Source organism: Staurois parvus, unplaced genomic scaffold, assembly GCF_062004578.1.
Source record: "Staurois parvus isolate SC_StPar_1 unplaced genomic scaffold, SC_StPar_1.0 ptg001045l, whole genome shotgun sequence".
NCBI lineage: Eukaryota > Metazoa > Chordata > Amphibia > Anura > Ranidae > Staurois > Staurois parvus.
This window is the reverse complement of record NW_028318841.1, coordinates 3,218,198-3,239,569: the sequence shown is the minus strand read 5'-3', so window position 1 is coordinate 3,239,569 and position 21,372 is coordinate 3,218,198. Positions and strand designations below refer to the sequence as shown.

General features: G+C 41.9%; 1 protein-coding gene across 1 annotated transcript in view; it reads left to right on the top strand.

Moving 5' to 3' along the window:
* Positions 1-21,372, top strand: part of LOC149440924 (interleukin-13 receptor subunit alpha-1-like) — a 63,664-nt gene that overhangs the window by 8,951 nt on the left and 33,341 nt on the right. Inside the window, exons 3-8 of the mRNA XM_089657956.1 lie at positions 6,873-6,999; positions 7,113-7,178; positions 16,575-16,695; positions 16,979-17,017; positions 18,813-19,000; positions 19,802-19,950. Of these exons, the coding sequence (XP_089514082.1) occupies positions 6,873-6,999; positions 7,113-7,178; positions 16,575-16,695; positions 16,979-17,017; positions 18,813-19,000; positions 19,802-19,950 (690 nt within the window). The remainder of the gene's footprint in view (positions 1-6,872; positions 7,000-7,112; positions 7,179-16,574; positions 16,696-16,978; positions 17,018-18,812; positions 19,001-19,801; positions 19,951-21,372) is intronic.

The window sequence follows — 21,372 nt, the reverse complement described above, 5'->3', positions numbered from 1 at the left end:
ATCTACAGCCAGTAGACTCCCTAGCATGTTATCCTATAGACTGTATAGACACATAGACAATATCAGCATTTTTTGTCAGGAGCGTTTTTTGGCTGGAAACCCCCCAGAACTAGTGGGTTTCTAGAGGAGATTTTTAGTTGTAAAAATGCTCTAACGCTGGTAAACACTGTAAAACATGGCAAACCTACATTTTTTTTTAGCCAAAATTTTATTTAAAAAAAAACACTAAAAAAATGCTAATGGGGAAAAACGAGGAAAACGTGGCTAAATGTGGCACAAACGCTAATGAAAACCACTAAAAAATGCTGCAACACTTGCATTTTTAACGGAACTTTTACAGCTAATGATAATGGCGTTTTTAGAACAGTGCATGAAGACTAAATGTGCATATGTGCCAGGCTGCAGTGCATTTTGTGGAAAAGACTCAGGGACCTACAAGAACTGCTGGCTCCTACAGGGGACCCGCTACACAAACACATGGTAATGTGCACGCTGAATGTGGGGATTATTTTTCCCTTGGCTGGGTCAGACAAAGTCATGTTGGGTCTTTTATGCAATGTATTCAAGCTTTACAAATGAATCATTTCTATTGAACTACAGTACCTAGAAATTCTGTATCGGTCTTAAGACATAAACAACTCTATATTGGCTCTGTTGGGTTTTTCCACACTTAAAGCAAAGTTCCACCCAAAAGTGCAAGCTTCGCTTGTTTGCCTCCTCCCCCCTTCACTGCCATATTTGGCACCTTTTGGGGGGAAGTGGATACCTGGTTTTGACAGGTACCCGCTCACACTTCTGGCTCAGTTCACCATGGTGAAGTGATCCGGATCCTTCCTCCCGCAGTCTCCTGGGAACCTTCACAGGTCCCAGAAACCTGCCGGACCAATCAGAATGTGCAGCGCGACTCGCTCATGCGCAGTGAGCATCCGGCTGCCACAGCTTGGTGTACACAGTTGAGATGCCGATGCCAGGGAGAGAAGAATGAGCGAAGGGACTGCTCAGGTGAGTACATCGCTGGACCCTGGGACAGGTGAGTGTGTGTTTATTAAAAGTCAGCAGCTACAGTTTTTGTAGCTGCTGACTTTTAATAAACACAAAAATGGCCGGCACTCTGCTTTAAGCATTTGACACAGGATATTTTTGACACTGATGAGGTAAGCATCCAGTTTTAGGGTAGTGCATGGGATAAGAATAATTTTAAGTACTATGGGGTCTATTTATAAAATATATATATTAGTTTGCTCAGTGAAAGTACATTTGTCCTGTGCAAAATTTGCCAAAAAAAGAAAAAAAAATGCTACTGACCTAAAACTGAAAATCGCACATTTGACCAGAAGATGGTGCTAAGTAGAATAGCATGTCCTATGACACTTAGGGCCATCTAGTGGCTAAATGCTGTATTTTCTGTTTTAAATTCATGGAAAATATTTGACCAGCACAGGAAATAGCCTGATAACTCTTGTCTTTTGGCATCATTCACAAAGAATGAATGTAATGCACTTTCACTGGGCAAACTACTATATTTTATATATATATATATTTTATAAATAGATAGACCATTATTAGAAACAGAAAAGTTTTGGCAGAAAACGACTGAGTGGTCCACCTAGTCTGCCTGTTTTTTTTTGTATGTGTGTTTTGTTTTTGTTTTTTTTGTTTTTTTTTGGGGGGGTTGTTTGCTTTTTGTTTTTGTTTTGTTTTTTGTTTTTGTTAACCTTTTTGAATGAATATAGATCTATGCTTTTCTCAAGCATCTTTGAAGCTTTTTACTGTTGACTGGATCACTACCTCTGCTGGAAGTTTATTTTAAGCATCAACTACTCTTTCAGTAAAATAGTACTTTCTGATATTAGTTTTGAACTTTCCTCCAGTTAGTTTAAGGTCATGTCCCCGTGTTCTTGATTTTGGTTTCATGTTAAAAATACTGCCCTTCTGAACCTTATTCACCCCCTTGATGTATTTAATGGTTTCAATCATGTCTCTCTTTTCCCTTCTTTCCTCCAGACTGTACATGTTAAGTTCCTGAAGTTGCTCTTGATATGTTTTATCCCCCAGACCTTTTACCATTTTTGTTACCCATCTCTGGACCCATTCTATCTTATCAATATCTTTTTGTAAGTGAGTTCTCCAGAACAGTATTCTAAAGTAGGTCTTACTAAAGATCTATATAGGTGAATCAGGACCTCCTTCCTCCTGCTGGTGACCTCTCTAGCGATTCATCCTAGAATTCTATTCGCTTTCCCCACTGTCTGGTCACACTGTTTGCTCATTTTGCAATCATCTGAAATAAGTACCCCAAATTCTTTTTCTCTGTAGTGCTGGCCAACACTCCGCCTCCAATGTTGTACTCTCTGAAGGGATTTTCTTTCCCTAGGTGCATTATTTTACATTTAGAAACACTGAACTGCAATCTCCACTTTTTTGACCAATCTTCCAGCAATGCCAAATCATGTTCCATGTTACAGACACTTAAAGGCATATGACAGACAATATGACAGTCATGTGAAACATGACAAGACACCTCCAGGAATAACAACCCTATTACACACCTTTGTGTCATCAGCAAAAAGACATACCTTACCCAACAAACCTTTAATTATATCACTTACATATAGATTAAATAGAAGAAGACCCAGTACAGAGTCTTGGGGTACACCACTAGTGACTGGTCTCTGTTCCAAGTGACCCCCATTTACAACCACACTTTGGTATCTATCCTTTAGCCAGCTGCATATCCACTGAACCACCCAAGGACTAAGTCCTATCTTGTACAACTTTTGTATTAGATAATTATGTGGAACTAGAACTTGCTGAAATCAAGATATGCTATGTCCACAGCACCACCCTGGTCCAAAACATTGGTGATATAGTCAAATAAAATCTAATCAGATTAGTCTGACATTATCTGACCTCAGTAAAGCCATGCTGCTTTGGGTCCAGCAAGTTGTGTTTTTAAGTGATCAGTGATACTTCTTTTCCGGAGTGATTCCATTAACTTGACTGCAAATGATGTTAAACTCACTGGCCTGTAATTACCAGCTCCTACCTTGCTGCCCTTCTTGTGAATAGGTACAATGTTAGCTGTTCGCCAGTCATGGGGAACTTCTCTTGTTAGAAGAGATTGATTAAAAAGATCAGTTAATGGTCCAACAACTATACCTCGAAGTTCTCTCAGAACTCTGAGATGAATACCATCAGGGCCCATAGCTTCTTTAATCTTTAACCAACCTTATTATTGTTAGTATAATTTATTTCTGTCACGTTTTAGTAAAAGTGTATCAAAGGTAAGGATAAAGGTAAAGTTTAAGTGCTGATATGACCTTAAGACTTCCTCAGGCTGGAGCCCTCCCACATTCAACCCCTCACCTCCCGCCACTCCACTGTGCCTAGACCCTACATTCCTACTCTATGCTTGAAGGGTTTTCCCCGACTGGATAATGCCAAACTTAGATGGGTTTCACCATATGACATTATTTCCACTTTTTATTGTTTTACATTTCAGTGCGCTGTGTATGCACAAACTGTACAACTTGGTCAACTGCTCTATGCTTTTTCATGTATTGTCTGGAGTTCTATGATGTGTTAAAGTGTTACTAAACCCAGGACCCTGCATTCACTATATTTGGTCTCCCACAGTACATAGAACATGGAAGTGTAATTATTTTAGTAAAAATAAGCTTCTAAATACCCTTTCTCATAAGCAGTATACAGCAGTCTTGTGACTTCTATCAGTGTCCAAACAAGCACATGTTATAGCTTAGAGGAGTTTTCATTCTGCTGTAGGAGAATGCAGGATCCCTGACCTCTGTCTGGACAGCACTAATTGACCCTGTGCTGATCACATGCACTCTCCCAAGAAAAAAAAACCTCTCTAGCAATACATACCAAACTGAGCATGTGCAGAGTGACTACACATGATATGTCTTATCAGGAGATAAGAGGAGGACACTGGAAGAAGGGGAGGATCAGAGAAGTCAGGATCAAACAGCCTTTTTACACAATGCAAAGGGTTAACCCCTTAGGTTCCACAGTGAGTATAACAAGCATGCTTTACTGCATATACAGACTGATTTTACTGTTGTGGGTTTAGTAACACTTTAAGTGACCAATGTTTGTCTTATCCTGTTCTGGTGAAACTTTCAAATGAATAAAAAATGGTTAAAAAAAGGTAAAGGTTATGATTAGAATGGGCATCAGTGCTATATCATCTATGGGTGGCTCTCATGGAACCTGTTACTGGAGCTGAGAGAAGCTGGAGCTGGGGGCGGGTACTGCTTTTCTAGGGGGGGGGGACACTGATGTCTTCTACTGCAGCCCGGGAGAATGAAATCTCACATGCCTGTGAGAGATGTGCCTGAGCCTGGTGAGGTCTGTGAGTTTGGGAGGGGGGGGACTATGTCAAATACAGATGAGATGGGAGGCCTGAGAATGTTGTTGGGGGGCTGTGAAGTCTGAGGATGGGGAGGGACTGTGAAGTTTGAGGATGGGGAGACTGTGAAGACTGAGGATGGGGGGAGACTGTGAAAACTGAGGATGGGGGGGACTGTGAAGACCGAGGAAGGGGGGGAGACTGTGAAGACTTAGAATGGGGGGGGGACAGTGAAGACTGAGGATGGGGAGAGTCTGTGAAGACTGAGGATGGGGGGAATGTGAATATTGAGGATGAGGGAGACTGTGAAGACTAAGGATGGGGGGAACCTGTGAAGACTGAGGATGGAGAGAGACTGTGAAGACTGATGATGTGGGGGACTGTGAAGACTGAGTATGGGAGGAGACTGTGAAGACTAAGGATGGGGGGGACAGTGAAGATTGAGGATGGGGGGGACTGCGAAGACTGAGGATTGGGGGGCAGTGAAGACTGAGGAAGGGGAGAGACTGTGAAGACTCAGGATGGGGAGGACTGTGAAGACTGAGGATGGGGGGAGGATTGTAAAGACTGAGGATGAGGGGGCCTTTGAAGACTGAGGATGGGGGGGACTGTGGAGACTGAGGATGGGGGGAGGACTGTAAAGACTGAGGATGGGGGGGACTGTAAAGACTGAGGATGGGGGGCAATGTGAAGACTGGGGATGGGAGAGACTGTTAAGTCTGTAGGTGGAGGGGACTGTGAAGGCTGGGGATGGGAGAGACTGTGAAGACTGATGATGTAGGGGACTGTGAAGACTGAGGATGGGAGGAGACTGTGAAGACTAAGGATGGGGGGGCAGTGAAGACTGAGGATGGGGAGAGACTGTGAAGACTGAGGATGGGGAGGACTGTGAAGACTGAGGATGGGGGGACTATGAAGACTGGGGATGGGAGAGACTGTGAAGCCTGTATTTGGAGGGGACTGTGAAGGCTGAGGATGGGGGAACTGTGCAGACTAAGGGGGGGGGGGCTGTGAAGCCTGAGGATGAAGGGTACTGTGCAGAATATTCTTACTCCTGCAGTATATACACTATATTACATACTACATTACATACTTCTCTACAAAGTGTTTATAGTCTTAACAGTTGCTGGTAATGAAGCAGTCCATGACTATTGTAATGAAGTTCTTCTGAAGGGTCGGCTCAGATACAACGTTAGCTCTCTTACTATTGTCAGTGTACACAAATTAAATGTATTGGAAGTTTCATTTTTTTTAAATGAGTGTGCTGAAGTTTATACATATCAGTGAGACTCTAACTTGTCGCATTGCAAGGTAAGCATATTTTATGGGACAAGAAGGCTTTTATGTTAATTAACCATGCCCCTTTAAACCCCTCCCACTGTCAACGCAAATTGGCTGCACTCACCATTCATCACGGCACTCTACACGTGCCAGTTTGCTGCTCCACTTGAGGTTGCCAGATACACCCCAGGTCCATTACAATCTTAGCAACACCCCAGCCAGTTTATAATCTTTAACACAGGCCTGCTGAATTTATAAAATGCCCCTGATGGGTGGCATGGACTAATTCTCCATATTAAGTATTTGAAGGGAATTTAAAGTGGCCCTGCTGTTTCATCATGAAACTAAGATTGAAAATACCCTGGTAAAAAAGAGGCTGATTACTCACTTCCCTTGCACGTGGTGCATTGAAACTTTGCACCGACAGGGGCATGGTGTGCATCTCTCGCTGGCTGCTGTGGATGCTTCTAAAGACCCCTACATAATTACTGTGTTCTGTGATGACTTATGGGTCATTAGGCAGAACCACAGGGGCCAGTGGAGGACATATTATTTGACAAGCTTGGAGATTTCAGATAGAAGCGGTCCATGGAGCTCTGCAAGGGAGCAAAGCTTTAACACACTGCCCACCAGAAAGGTGAGTTTTTATATATTTATATTACATTAAAAAATATTTCCCTTTAAATCCTATGGAACTCTTCACATCAGTGCGCTGCGGGCGTGATGCGTTTTGAAAAGTCATGTATGCTGCTTCTTTGGTACCGTATTTCAAAAGCGCAAAACAAATGCACCTCCCATTGAAATCAATGAGAAACACATCAAAAATAATTTGTGTTCTTTTTGACACGTGTCAAAATGTCCTGTCCATATTTCGCAGATGCATGCTGTGAGTTAGGCAACCAGAAAATGCAGCAAAAATTCATTAAAAACAAGATATGCGGTTTTCCAAAATGCATACTGCTTTTTAAGCGCACCAGTGTGAAAGAGTCCTAATGAAGCCTCCTATTCTAGGGACTGGTAAACTGCAATATATCACATTCATGAGTTTAGGCTTTAATCACTCTTTATTGCCTCCTTTGGAAACCTGTACAGCCTGTTCATTACTGGTGCTGGTGAATTCCCCTTTTACTATTCTTTCTTTTCCACATTCAAGATCAGTGATTTTGTGTAATATCTAATAACCTATAAATTTACATGCTTTTTATTCTCTGTTTTCCTGCAGTGGATCAGGTGTTCAGCTAGTTCATACATAAACATCCCTCTGTACCTCATTGTGGATCTGAACAATTTGTCACTTGATTTTAAAGCCTGTTGTGAACCTAAACGCCAGTGTTCTAGACTGATCAACGGTAATATTTTCTTTAAATTAGTATACTTTGAGTGGTTCTACAGGAAAGGATGTTTAGTTCCCTTTTGCCCACTTTACTATGAAAAATTAATGTCAACTTCTTTTGAACTGTAGGATCTAATTCCACATGCAGTGACATGGAATCAAAAGGAATCAGTCTTCATACACAGTTGGCAGCAGGTAATACTTCATTTAAATTAATATCAGTAATATATTTGGTTTTAAACAAAATCTCCTATCTGAATACAAGCTGTTACCTATTTGAAACCCTCTGTCAATTAACACATGTCTGCCTTAAAGCAGAGCTCCACCTAAAAGGAGAGGTTCTCCTTTAAGGACTTGTCCTCCACTCACAGTAAAGAATTGGCACCTTTGGTGAGCAGAGGTGAGACCATTCAAAGTGCTGCTCACGCTTGCGCAGTGGGCCCCTGGCTGTGAAGCTGCAAGCTGTCACAGCCATGTGCCCACAGATGACTTACCGGTGCTGGGGACAGAGGCTGGTGTACCTGGCTGGGGTGAGCACACAGCTGGATCGTGGGATGGGTGAGTGGCTGTTTTTAAAAGTCAGCAGCTACAGTTTTTCTAGCTGCTTTTATTTTTTTTCACAGGAGACTGGAGCTCTGCTTTAAGAAGCAACACCTAATTCTGCATTTTACACTATCTTTTGGAAGTATAAATGTAAGCACGGTACCATTTTGTCAATAGAATGTACATACTATTAAAACTGAATTCCAGGCAGATACAAAAGGCACAGATTAACCCAGCTCTGATTTCATTAATACATCATTTAAAGTGATTTTAAAGGTTCGGCTTTAAAAAAAACCAAACATGTCATACTTACCTGCTCTGTGCAATGGTGTTCCACAGAACAGCCCCAATCCTTCTCTTCTCGGGTCCCCTGCTGGCACTCCTGGTTCCTCTCCCTTGACAAGTGCCCCCAATACCCACAATAGCAAGCCGCTTGCAATGGGGGCACTGGTGAGAGTGCTTGCTGTCAAGCTTGGGTCTATGCATTCATAAGACACATAGAGCAGCATCTCGGCCCTGCCCCGGTTCTCTCCTCATTGGCTTACTGGCTGTGATTGAGCCAATGGTTCCCCTTGCCAATGAGGATCTTGTGTACATCGTTGGATTGGGAGGGGGCTCAGGTGAGTAGTGGGGGGGGAGTAGAGGGAGAAGCACATAGAAGGTGTTTTACCTTCATGCATAGAATGCATGAAGGTAAACAACCTTCAGCCTTTACATCAACTTTAATGTACTTCATGTAAGTGTCTATGCCTATATTTTTCATGAAGTCTGCAGAATTTAGATTGAGAAGCAGGGGTCTGGACTAACAGCCAATCAGATGTGGTGCATGCAAATGTACTGACAAGGAGCATACTTAAAGATATGAGCAGAGACAACAGAAAGATGACCTTATCAGTTTGCTGCTGCTCTTTTATTGTCTATTCAACAAGCTGGGGTGCAGTGAGAATACCACTATATTCCTTAAAGAGGAAATTCAGTTCCTGTAATACTGGCGATACCATCTCTAAACATCCAGCATATGGGCAGAACCTGGCAGAGACCTATGGCACATCTGCACGCAGTCCAGTAGTAGATAAACTTTGAACTTGTATTGCAGGAAATGCCAACTACAAACAAGCCCAGCGGGAGAGCACTGCTAAGGGTAACACTCACAGTTCAGTTCTTGGCAATGAAGCAGCAGGTAAAGATGCACCGACAGCGTCTGCCTTCAAAGAATGCAGCATGGACAGTCCCGTCCCAAAAGGGAGGCTACAGTACAGGTTTGCGAGTCCCTAGGCTGTCTCTGCTCGTCAGGAACCTTTCCCTGCCATTATCACTTTCCCTTACAGGTGGGTGCTCTTTCCCAATACTAGCCACTTCGCAAAATGCATGCTAAAACCTGGGGGCAAGGGACTTTTAAAGACTCAGATGACCCAAAGATAGCCACCAAAGATTACCTGAATGCAGCATAGCCAACTGGAATGCTGCCTCCAGGAACCACAAAAGAGACCAAGTTTCTCTTAACTTTCTCTCCAGGCTGTGATACTCCGGTTGGGCACCACCTACAGCAGAGAAAGAAGACTGTACCTGCCTACACACTCAGATCTGGGGCTATAACTGCATCTTTGCATAACCCTGCACATCCGCAGATGTGCCAAAGATCTCTACCATGTCCAAAGGCCAGGCCCTTCAGCACATTTGCATACATGTGGATTCGAGCCCAATGTCATTCTTTCTTTAAGCAAGAAAGAAGTAAAAAAAACTCTGTGCAGCCCAGTCAAGTTCCTCCACCCCAAACTCGCTCATCCATGTCTTTATGGACCTTGCTTTGTACACTGTGTCAGGAATGGACTTGCCAGTAATGGTGGGACTCACCTGCCTTGTGGGCTGCAGTACCAGGGCTGGCCAGCGGGTGCTCCCAGCAATCAGAGACTCAACCCTGCAGCCAGCCAAACACCTGAAACTGCTTATGCAGGTGTATTTAAGTGATGGCCAGACCTGCAGTCTTTGCCTTGGTGTGTGTGTTTTTCCTGGGCCCTGTATCTTGTTCCTGCATTCCTGTTCCTGTTCCTGTCCCTGTTCCTGTCTTGTTGCTGACCCTGTTTGATCCTGACCTCTGCTGACTTCTCCTGTTCTGATCCCTGGCTTGTGACCCCGACCATTCTCTGCCTGACCCCCTGTACCTACCTGCCTGTTAGTTGCTGTACCCGGCTCGTGACCTGACTACTCTCTGCCTGCTCCTCCTGTTCCTACCTGCCCGTTTGCTATTGACCCGGCCTGCCTGACGACGCTTGCATTGTATGTATAGTTATCTGTGGGTGGTTTGGTTTGTTGCACTGTGTTATGTTTTAGTATTGCACTGCATTTATGTATTGTTAGTGTTAATAAATCGTATTGTTTATAAAATATCTGAAGCCTGCGTTTCCCTGCGTCAGTCACATACCTCTGGTCATACCCTGGAGCCCTGACATACTGGTGCGCAGCCATGTTGGAACAGGAAGGGGCCATCCCCAAACTGTTCCCACAAAGTTGGGGGCATGAAATTGTACAAAATGTCTTAGTATGCTGACACCTTAAGAGTTCCCTTCACTGGAATTAAGGGGCCAAGCCCAGCCCCTGAAAAACAATCCCACCCCATAATCCCCCTTCACCAAACTTTACACTTGGCACAATGCGGCCAGGCAAGTACCGTTCTCCTGGCAACCACCAAACCCAGACATGTCCATTGGATTTCTAGACAGAGAAGTGTGATTAACCACTTGCCAACCTTGCTATAGCCAAATGACGGCTACAGCACGGTTCTCCAGTCCTGGGAGGGCGTCATATAACGTCCTCCCAGAACGCGCCCTCCTGTGCACCCCCGGGGGGGTGCACCCAGCGATCTCCATAACCGCTGTGTCCTATGCACACAGCTGATCACATGATGTGGTAAAAGGCCAATCACAGTGGCCTTTTACCACGTGATCAGCTGTGTCCAATGACACAGCAGATCACCGATAAATGCAGTTGCCGGTTATCAGCTGCACTTTCCTCACGCTGTTACAGAGTATGGAAAGTAGTGTCGATTACCGGCATTTGTCAGAGGATGGATCGGCGCCGATGATCAGTGCCCAGCAGTGCCACCCAGCAGTGCCCATCACTGCCACCCACCTGTACCCAACAGTGCCACCCAGCAGTGCCCCCCATCATTGCCACCCATCAGTGCTGCCCAGCAGTGCCACCCAGCAGTGCTGCCAGTTAGTGCCACCCATCAGTGCCTATCAGTGCCCATCATTGCTGCCTGTCAGTGCCCATCATTGTTGCATAGCAGTGCATCATCATCATCAGTGCCAGCTCATCAGTTCCGCCTATCAGTGCCCATCAGTGCTGCCTATCAGTGCAACCTCATCAACGCACATCAGTGAAGGAGAAAAATTACCTATTTGCAAAATTTTATAATAGAAACAAAGAAAAACATTTTTTTTTTCACATTTTTTGCTCTTTTTTTGTTTATAGCGCAAAAATATAAAACACCCAGCAGTGATTAAATACCACCAAAAGAAAGTTCTATTTGTGTGAAAAGCTGAAAGCTGAAAATTGGCCTGGGCAGGAAGGGGGTATAAATGCCAAGTGGTTAATCAGAAAACACATCTCCACTGCTCTAGAGTCCAGTGGCTTCGTACTTTACACAACTTCATCCAACGCTTTGCATTGCACTTGGTGATGTAAGGCAGTTGATGTTGGATGCAGCTGGGATATTGATCTGGTCAGTTAAGTAGCAGAGGGGGTTGTTAATCAGTTTCAGCTTTCTCTACTCTCAAAACATTTGCTGGAGCCTCTCAAACTGACTGCTTGAGATTCCTGTGTCCTTTTCAAACCCATTTCCACAGTAACAGAGCCCCACACTGTCACAACATATACACACTGCTCAAAAAAAGGAACACTTTTTAATCAGAGTATAGCATCAAGACAATTAACTCCTGGGATATTGATCTGGTCAGTTAAGTAGCAGAAGGGGTTGTTAATCAGTTTCAGCTGCTTTGGTGTTAATGAAATTAACAACAGGTGCACTAGATGGGCAACAATGAGACGATCCCTAAACAGGAATGGTTTTACAGGTGGAGGCCACTGACATTTTTTTCCCTACTCATCTTTTCTGACTGTTTTTCACTAGTTTTGCATTTGCCTAGGGTCAGTGTCACTACTGGTAGCATGAGGCGATACCTGGACCCTACAGAGGTTGCCTAGGCAGTCCAACTCCTCCAGGATGGCACATCAATACGTGCCGTTGCCAGAAGGTTTGCTGTGCCTCCCAGCACAGTCTCAAGAGCATGGAGGAGATTCCAGGAAACAGGCAGTTACTCTAGGAGAGCTGGACAGGGCCGTAGAAGGTCTTTAACCCATCAACAGGACCGGTATCTGCTCCTTTGTGCAAGGAGAAACAGGATGAAAACTACCAGAGCCCTACAAAATGATCTCCAGCACGCCACTGGTGTGAATGTCTCTGACCAAACAATCAGAAACAGACTTCATGAGGGTGGCCTGAGGGCCTGACGTCCTCTAATGGGTCCTGTGCTAACTACCCAGAACTATAAAGCTCAATTGACATTTGCCAATGAACACCACAATTGGCAAGTCTGCCATTAGTGCCCTGTTGTTTTCACAAATGAGAGCAGGTTCACCCTGAGCACATGTAACAGACATTAAAGGGTTTGGAGAAGCCGTGGAGAAAATTATGCTTGGATATAGTCCCTTATTATCCCCTTCAATAGTTTACATACTATTGATGTTAGACTAACTAGCCTGTAGTTCCCAGGTATATGTCTCTGAATATTTGAATATTGGCACCACGTTGGCCCTTCACCAATCAGCTGGTACCATTCCCGTAAGTATACTGTTCATAAAAATTAGTTATAGCAGTCTGGTTATAACCTGACAGAGTTCTTTGAGGACTCTTGGGTGTAAGCCATCCAGTTCTAGTGATTTAATTATGTTAAGATTTTCTAGTCTTTTTCAGACACTGGCTTCAGTTAGCCACAAGGTGCATTCTGCAATGTGATACAGTCTTGATTGTTATACCCCTCCTTTTCCCTTGTAAAAACCAAGGAGAAGAATATGTTTAGTACAGTTGCCTTCTCCTTGTCATTTGTAACCAACTTCCCTTCAACATCCTTTATGGGGCCAATATGCTCTGACTTTGCTTTTTTACTGTTAATATACTTAAAACATTTCTTGGGTTTTTTATTTTACTCTCCTCTGCTATGTGTCTCTTGCAGTCTATTTTAGCTTTCCTGATTGCGTTCTTACACTTTTTATTGCATTCCTTGTAGTGTTGGAATACTGACAATGACCCCTTGGCCTTATATTCCTTAAAGGTCCTTTTTTTTCTCTTTGATTTGTCCTTTTACATTAAAATTTAGCCACCCAAGTTTAACCTTCACTATTTTGTATTTATTGCCCATTGGAATTCACTGGATGATACTCTTATTTTTTATGTTCCTAAAGTACTCCCATTTTTCTTCAGTGTTCAATGATTTAAGGATTTGGTCCCATTTACTACCTTGTAGTGCTGAGCGTAATTTAGAAAAGTTGGCTCTCTTGAAGTTTAATGTATGTGTACTACCCTTGTACCTCCTTATCCTATGATTTATGCTGAATGTAATTGCCCTGTGATTGCTGGTTCCCATGTTTTCTCATATTTCCACATCAGTGACCACCAGATCTGTGTTATTTGTAACTAACAGATCTAGCAATGCATTTTTTTCTAGTCGGGGAATCCACCAATTGGCTCATGCAGTTGTCCTGTAAGACATTTAAGAAATGACGAACCTTATATGAGTGAGCTTTTCCTTCCGCCCAGTCAATGTCTGGATAGTTGAAGTGCCCCATTGTGATGACATTGTCCTGCCTCCCTGCCATTTATAACTGAGATAGGAGATCCAACTCCTCCTTATCCTTCAGATTAGGAGGACTGCAGCATACCTCCACTATTATTTTTCCAGTTGGCTCTTCCCTTTGGAGTTCCACCCACAGGGATTTCACCTCACCCCATACCCCATTTTCAATGTCGTCCATCTTGTTCACTAGGAAATCATTTTTTATATATAGATAAACCCCTCCTGCTCTTCTACCCTCCCTGTCCCTCTGACACAAGGAATATCTCTGGTTTCTGTTTGCTATTGAGCCCTGAGCTAAAACTAGCCAAAGAATCCTAGACCAAAAGGGACAGGATTAACAACATTAAAAGGATCTGTTGCATTAAATAGGTTCACCAACTAATATACTAGAAGGAGACCACTACACACATACAGTAGCACAGACCTTGCTATCTGGCACTGTGAAATAATAACAGGTAAAACCTAACCTAACAATAATAGGTAAAAAATGTTTGTTACAAGGATTCAAGCTATGGGAAGCTTTTGTTAAACTATCAGAACATAGGAATAATTACCTAATAGTCTCTGCTTCTGGTCTGGGTGAAATACAGCAACAGCAGCTGCAGCTCCTGTGCATATAAGGTTGTCTCAGTTTATCTCAATTCTGTCTCTACATCCTCGAAAATCCACATTAAAAAAACATCACAGTCCTTCAATTGGGGTTTCTGGCTCAGCTAGCTGGGACAGAGAGTAGCTGTCTATAACCAACTATGTGGTAATTAACTAGCACAGCCACTTACATATACAGACAGTAGAGGGCAGCAGATCCCTACATACTGTGTGTACATATATACTAATTGAGGGAGAGGGAAGGGGCTGGAGTCAGCTGCAAATAATTTGTTTTTTTGGGGTGATGGTCCACTTTAACAAGTGTAATCCACCAAGTTATGTTTAGCAGAGCTCTACAAATCTCAGGACTGAATGGACATATTCTTTAGCAGGTAAACCAGCTCCCTTATTATATGCATTTCATCTCTGTATTTAGCTGATTTGCCTGGAGTTCAGTTTTAACACCCAAAAAAAAGTTTATCACAGCAAAAAAAGTAATCCACAAAACATCTTGCAAACCTTGGCATTACCCCTAAATGTATTCCCTAAACATAGTCTTTTTGTCTTAACAAATATTATCCTGACAAAAACAGTAGTATCTTACCACTAGGCTGAAATCATTCCATAATTCTCCAAATTTCAATGTGCCAAGACCTCTGGTTCCAAAAGTATGGTGCTCAAAACAACCACTGCTTTTTTATTCACTGGTCTACACTGAACCTTTATATTGCTATCCCCATATAAAATAAAATATTCAAAGTGTCATTTCTTCAGCATGAAAGAGATGAAGTTCCAGATCTCACCAGTGGGCCGTACTCTACATGGGTTCTGAAACCGCAAGCAGCCACTGAAGCACCAGGATAAGCTATGTTATTAGGAAAGGGGTGAAATTATAAAATCAATTGCTGAAATATTAGTCCCATGAAACTGCATGTACTTTCCTTCTGTGCGAATGAGCATAATGTTATTAGGCTATTGTCTCTCCGGGTTGAATGTTACTCATTCATTAAAATGAGAGTGATTAGGGAAAATACTGCATGTTCTGCCTCCAGCAGGGAAATATGTTATGCCTGTCCTGCCTGCAATATCAAATTTGATCACTAGTTTTACAGAAACTAGGAACTGTTTAGAGAGGAACTCCAGGCAAACCTTCTAAATTAATAAAAAATAATTTTCAGGCTTTTAAAATAGTGCCAATCCTATTAGCAAGTTTCATGCTAATAAACATTGCTCTTTCTATATAAAAATGTTCCTGTGTTCTTACTTACTGACGTCCTGTATGCAGCCATTTCAACTGTGGGCAAATCAATTCCTGGAAACTCTGTTCCGGTATATTTCCTTTGTTGCTCCCCCCACAAGCCTGTAATCTCACATGTGCTCAAAGCCTATAGCTGCTGAAACTGCGCACTATGCAAAGTCTCTCTTCCTCTGATGCAGGATTTCATCTCCGCCCTCAACCCATCCTCCAGCCTGCCTCAAGCCATCCTTCAGCCCGTTTCTAGCCTTTCTCCAGCCTGCCTCCTGCTCTCTCCTCTAAGGGAGAAAAAAAAAGCCCAAAGACTCCTGGGATCTGTGGCCGGACCACAGGACATGTCAATTGCCTAGGTGAATGACACTGGGGAAAGAGAGGAAGCATAGAAAAAGGTATTTAGGCAGAGAAAAAATGTCTTATGTTCCATTTCTTGCAAAAGAGGAGGAGACCATGCAAACAAAGCCAAGTATATAAAATGACTGAAGTTCCAATTTAAATAAATACTCCCATAATTCTGAGAGAGAGGAAATAGATGGAGGTGCATTCTGGAAGCTCAGACTCCATCTTAGAAACTGGGAGAGAAGGAGCCAGATATAAGAGCACTTGTTGGACTAAAACATGCATCCTTTTGCATCCCCTAAAGGCAGCATCGCTGGTGAGAATCACTTGTCGCCATCTATAGCTTAACTATTTATTGCGTTTTCTGTATGTTCTTACATTGTTTCTATGTATTTTTCATCTGTTTTTCTTATTATTTTCACCTCACCCTGTTTTGTTAATAAAGCTTCGGGATCACATTCAGTATGGCTTATTGCAGTATAGGAGGGTTTAGCTGCATGTTGAATTACACACAGGAAAACATGTAGCAAGGACAAAACACTCATTATGGCCATTGGATTGAGCTGATGATCAAAGGAAATAAGTATTTATTTCCTATTATCTGCTCCAGCTGATGGTCATAATGCAGTATTTTCCTGATTTACTTTTTTCTGTATGAATAAACCTGAAGAGAAAATAACCTAATAACATCTGAGTTTGCTCCCATTTGCACAGAATAAATGTAGATTCACAGGACAAATAGCTCTTTAATTTTTATAGATACATCCCAAAAGAGTTTTAAACACTCAGAGGTATCCAAAAACTGGAAATCCCTTTAAAACACACTGAGAATTCCAAAATGACAGTGATGTACTTCTACTCCTGAAGCCTTATAAGTATTGTATAAATGAAAGCTTTGCCTTTATTCTGTATGTATTTTAATCAGATAACAATGATTCAGATTAATACTCTGTATATTAATATTTTTTCTATTTAGGTTCTATTGTTATGTTACTCTCTTAATTTTATTAACAGGTGAAGGAAACACTTCAGTGAGAAATTTAAGTTGTGTTTGGTACCATCTGGAGTATGTCACCTGCACATGGCAGCCTGCTGAAATCGTTCCAGCCAATGTTAACTACAGCTTGCATTACTGGTTGGTAAAAAAGAAAAACTATATGATGAGGTGGCAAGAATATAGTAAATAAGTAATGCAAAAAATGAATAAATCATAACAATAATGCTTATATATATATATATATATATATATATAATAGAAAAAAATATACATAATATATAGAAATAAATAATTATATAATAAAAGGAATTATGAAAATCAATATAAAATGTTGATTTATTTAAATTGTATTAGCAATATATACCATAACAATATTGATGTGCTCTTTAAATGTTTTTTCTTTTTTTAATTTGTTATGCAGGGCGAAGGATAAGAACAAACCATACAATGGTCCAGCAGAGTAAGTTATGTTACAAGTACATGTCTACATTTGTGCCTGTCCTGATAAGGCTACATATGATACTCAAGCCCTATCTGCATTATTCTCTATTAAAGGGAAAGTATAGTGGTCCTGTACATTCTTTTCCTATTATGTCAGGACTAAAAGGAACGTCATTAAAAACTGTTTCTAGTTGTGTAAATGTGAAATATTGCATGTGATTATTGTGCAGTCTTTTATTCAACCAGCAGATGGAGCTGTAGGTTTCTTTCATTGCTCTCCCCATGCTGAAAAAAAACAGTTAAGAGATCAGAAGGTGAAGAAAATGAAATGTTCATGCACATCTGAGTTACCAGTTGCAGAGACACATTCCTTATCAGAGGGCTCAGTCCTAGACTTCAAGAACACCAAGTCCATAGGCAAGCTGACTGTTGCACTCTTTAGTAACCCATAGTGCTTTGGGAATCTTTTGTCATATATTAAATGGTTATGTGAAAACAAACAATGGATATGTATAGTAATAAAACAGTTTTAATAAAAAAGTATAAACTTCAAAAATGCTAAAACCTAATTGAATGAAATCCATTATAGAACTCCTTTAACCTTTTAGTGGACAGAGGTAATTGAAGCCTAGATGTCCAGGGTAAATTAAGCATCAACAGTATTTGTCAGTTACTTCTGTCACTAAACTGCTCTACTAAATAGGTTTTACATTTTACATACATACATACATTAAATACAAACAAGGCTTTTGTGTGTGCTTTTACAAAATTCCTTACTTGTTTTTTATAAGTTGACAAATGAAGAAAAGGAATAAAAAATATTTAAATACCTTTTTTTAATTATTTTAACTATTGTATTTTTCTTTTAGTACTGTATGTTACTTACAACGACAGTAGTCATCAGATGCATGTTAGGCTGCACTGGCATCTTTTTATCATAACCAGAATAGTAGATTTTCTTCTAATTAAGGTCCTAAGCCAGTGTATTTGAGTTTGCTTTTCCCAAAGACAAGGTTTAAACTATTTCCATCTTTTACCGTGTCTAGTTTATGCCACATGTCTATCTATCCATTCAGTCGTATCCGACCCTTGGCAATTGCATGGACCGTCACTCGTAAGTGACTTTTTCCATGCATTCTCTTAGCAATTATTTTACAGGGTAGGTTGCCAGGTCTTTCCCCAACCCCTACCATGCAGGAAATCCCGTGTGGCCAGGGATGAAACTAGGACAATTTAGACAGGAGCCAATTAACCTACCAGCATGTCTTTGGAGTGTGGGAGGAAACTGGAGTACCCGGCGGAAACCCACGCGAACACAGGGAGAACATGCAAACTCCATTCAGGAGGCGCCATGGTTGGGAACTGAACCCATGACCCAATTACTGCAAGGCAGAAGTGCTAACCACTAAGCCACTGTGCCGCCATGCCACATGTACCCCTCAGTTAAATCTAAAAGTGGCCGTGCCGGCACACATCGAGCATGGCTCACTATTATCACTATCAGGTAGCCAGGGCACTGACGTGCAGCTGATGCTAGGACAAGTGCATGTAGGCAGGAAATGGCTGAAAGCATTTGGAGGGGATCAGCAGCACTGAATTGAAAAGACCGATCAATGAAAGGTAACAATGGGATTTTATGGAATAAGGTCATTATGTAAAGGTTTAGGTGTACTTTAAAAAAAATCACAAGCTGAAACAATTGCTTTACCAATTAGTAATGCTCCTGAGGTACCTCAAACATTTCAGTATGTTTTGGACCTATGTCAGAATACCTGTTAAAATCATATGCCAACGTATACTCTTTGGTTATTTAGGCTGGAGAACTTAATAGACGCTGGAAATGGCTGTCATTCGTATATCACTAACGGAGATGGCTTGAATGTTGGATGCCAATTCCAACTGAAAAAATCCATTGACGATCAGATTGAACTTCTAATTGTGGTAACAGACAGGTCTAAGAACATAAAGCCCTTCACTTTGTTTAGACGTGCCAATTCTATTGGTAAGTTTTTTTTATTCAGGTAAACATTCAAGTATTCAAATAGCTATACTCTAAAAGTTAAAGCGGTAGTAAAGTCAGCATAGAAAAAAAGGAAAGATCCCTGCAAGTTAAGAGCATATTGTGCTAGTATACAATCATAAAGAGTGTAGCACTGCACTCTTTATGATTGTATGTTGATTTGTGGATTTAGTAGGTTCACCATTTGTGCTAGCTGCTTTCAGATTCTTTCTAGCGCTCACTTGCTTTGACACTATATATTGTTCTAGTATGCACTCCCCAGTGGCGCTCTGTCACCATTGAAAAGGCTTCCATCTATACCTGATCTTCCGTCTGGGCTCGTGGGCTCCGGGCGTTTTAATGGCTGAAATGCAATGATGTCACTCCTGTGCATGCACATGCGAGTCAAGGTTGCAGCTCAGAGCTCTGAAGGGATGGCATACTCGGTATGCCATCCCTTCAGAGTGCCGTACAAATGAGCCAGTGACATTACCGGCTGCAGAAATAGTGCACATCTCCTAAATGGTGCACTTTTAGGAGATATTCCTTGTACCTACAGGTATTATTATTATTATTATACAGGATTTATATAGCAGTTTGCTAAGCGCTTTACAATATAATGGGAGGCAATACAGCAACAATACAGTTCAATACAAGAGGGATTTGAGGGCCCTGCTCCTTGGAGCTTACAATCTAGGAGCTTTATTATAAGTTTACCTGTAGGTACAAGTTACTATGTGATGTTTTCTACCACTTTAATGATATGAACAACTGTAATGATGGAGATATTTTCACTCTTCTTAGTAAAACTGAGACCTCCGACAATATATTATATATACAGGACTCCAAATCAAGGTTTAATTATAAGTTGGAATACACCACATGTGAATGAAAGCCTGGTATATGAGGTTGCCTACAGAAGGTCAACTACTGAAAATGAAGAATATATAACGGTAAGAGGCTTACACAATCAGTAGATGCCTTGCTAATAAATGCTAAACACAATTTTTATCTAATAACTCACTGTGATAGGTCCCCACATAAATTGTCCTAACATTTCCCAAGTACACCCAACCTTTGCTAGCACTGCCACTCCACCACTGACACTTCAACCCACATCTGGTGGGAATGTCACTTGCTTAAACTCTTTTGGGATTAGACAGCCCATATACACACTTAGGTCACCACAGCTAGAGATGAGCGAATCGAACATGGCGAAGTGGAATTCGTTTCGAAGATCAGGAAAAATTCGATTCGCGCCGAATCCGAAAATTAGCAAACTACGGATGCACGAATCGAATTTTCCCAAAAATGGCGGCGACATGTGTGGCGACGGAGCGGGGATCTCTGGGAAGGCGCGCAGACAAGGCGCACTGACCCATAATGCATTCATTCATGACATGTGATCGCATTAGCCAATCAGCAGCCAGCCAGCCAGCACTGTGTAATGGTGGACCTATAAATTGCGGCCATCTTACAAATCTCCATTAGCCTCCGGTCATTCAAGAGAGACAGACCTGTCTGTATTAGGGACAGAGTTAGGGCAAAAGAGACTTTAGGGCCACAGAATCGTTACTTAGGGACACAGAATCGTTACTTAGGGACACAGAATCGTTACTCAGGGACACAGAATTGTTACTCAGGGACACAGAATTGTTACTCAGGGACACAGATTCGTTACTCAGGGACAGACACAGAATTGTTACTCAGGGACACAGAATTGTTACTGAGGGACACAGAATCGTTACTCAGAGACACAGAATTGTTACTCAGGGACACAGAATCGTTACTCGGGGACACAGAATTGTTACTCAGGGACACAGAATTGTTACTCAGGGACACAGAATTGTTACTCAGGGACAGACAAAGAATTGTTACTCAGGGACACAGAATTGTTACTCAGGGACACAGAATTGTTACTGAGGGACACAGAATTGTTACTCAGGGACACAGAATTGTTACTCAGGGACACAGAATTGTTACTCAGGGACACAGAATCGTTACTCAGGGACACAGAATTGTTACTCAGGGACACAGAATTGTTACTCAGGGACACAGAATCGTTACTCAGGGACACAGAATTGTTACTGAGGGACACAGAATCGTTACTCAGGGACACAGAATCGTTACTCAGGGACACAGAATTGTTACTCAGGGACACAGAATCGTTACTGAGGGACACAGAATCGTTACTCAGGGACACAGAATCGTTACTCAGTGACACAGAATCGTTACTCAGGGACACAGAATTGTTACTCAGGGACACAGAATTGTTACTCAGGGAAAGACACAGAATTGTTACTCAGGGACAGACACAGAATTGTTACTCAGGGACACAGAATTGTTACTCAGGGACACAGAATCGTTACTGAGGG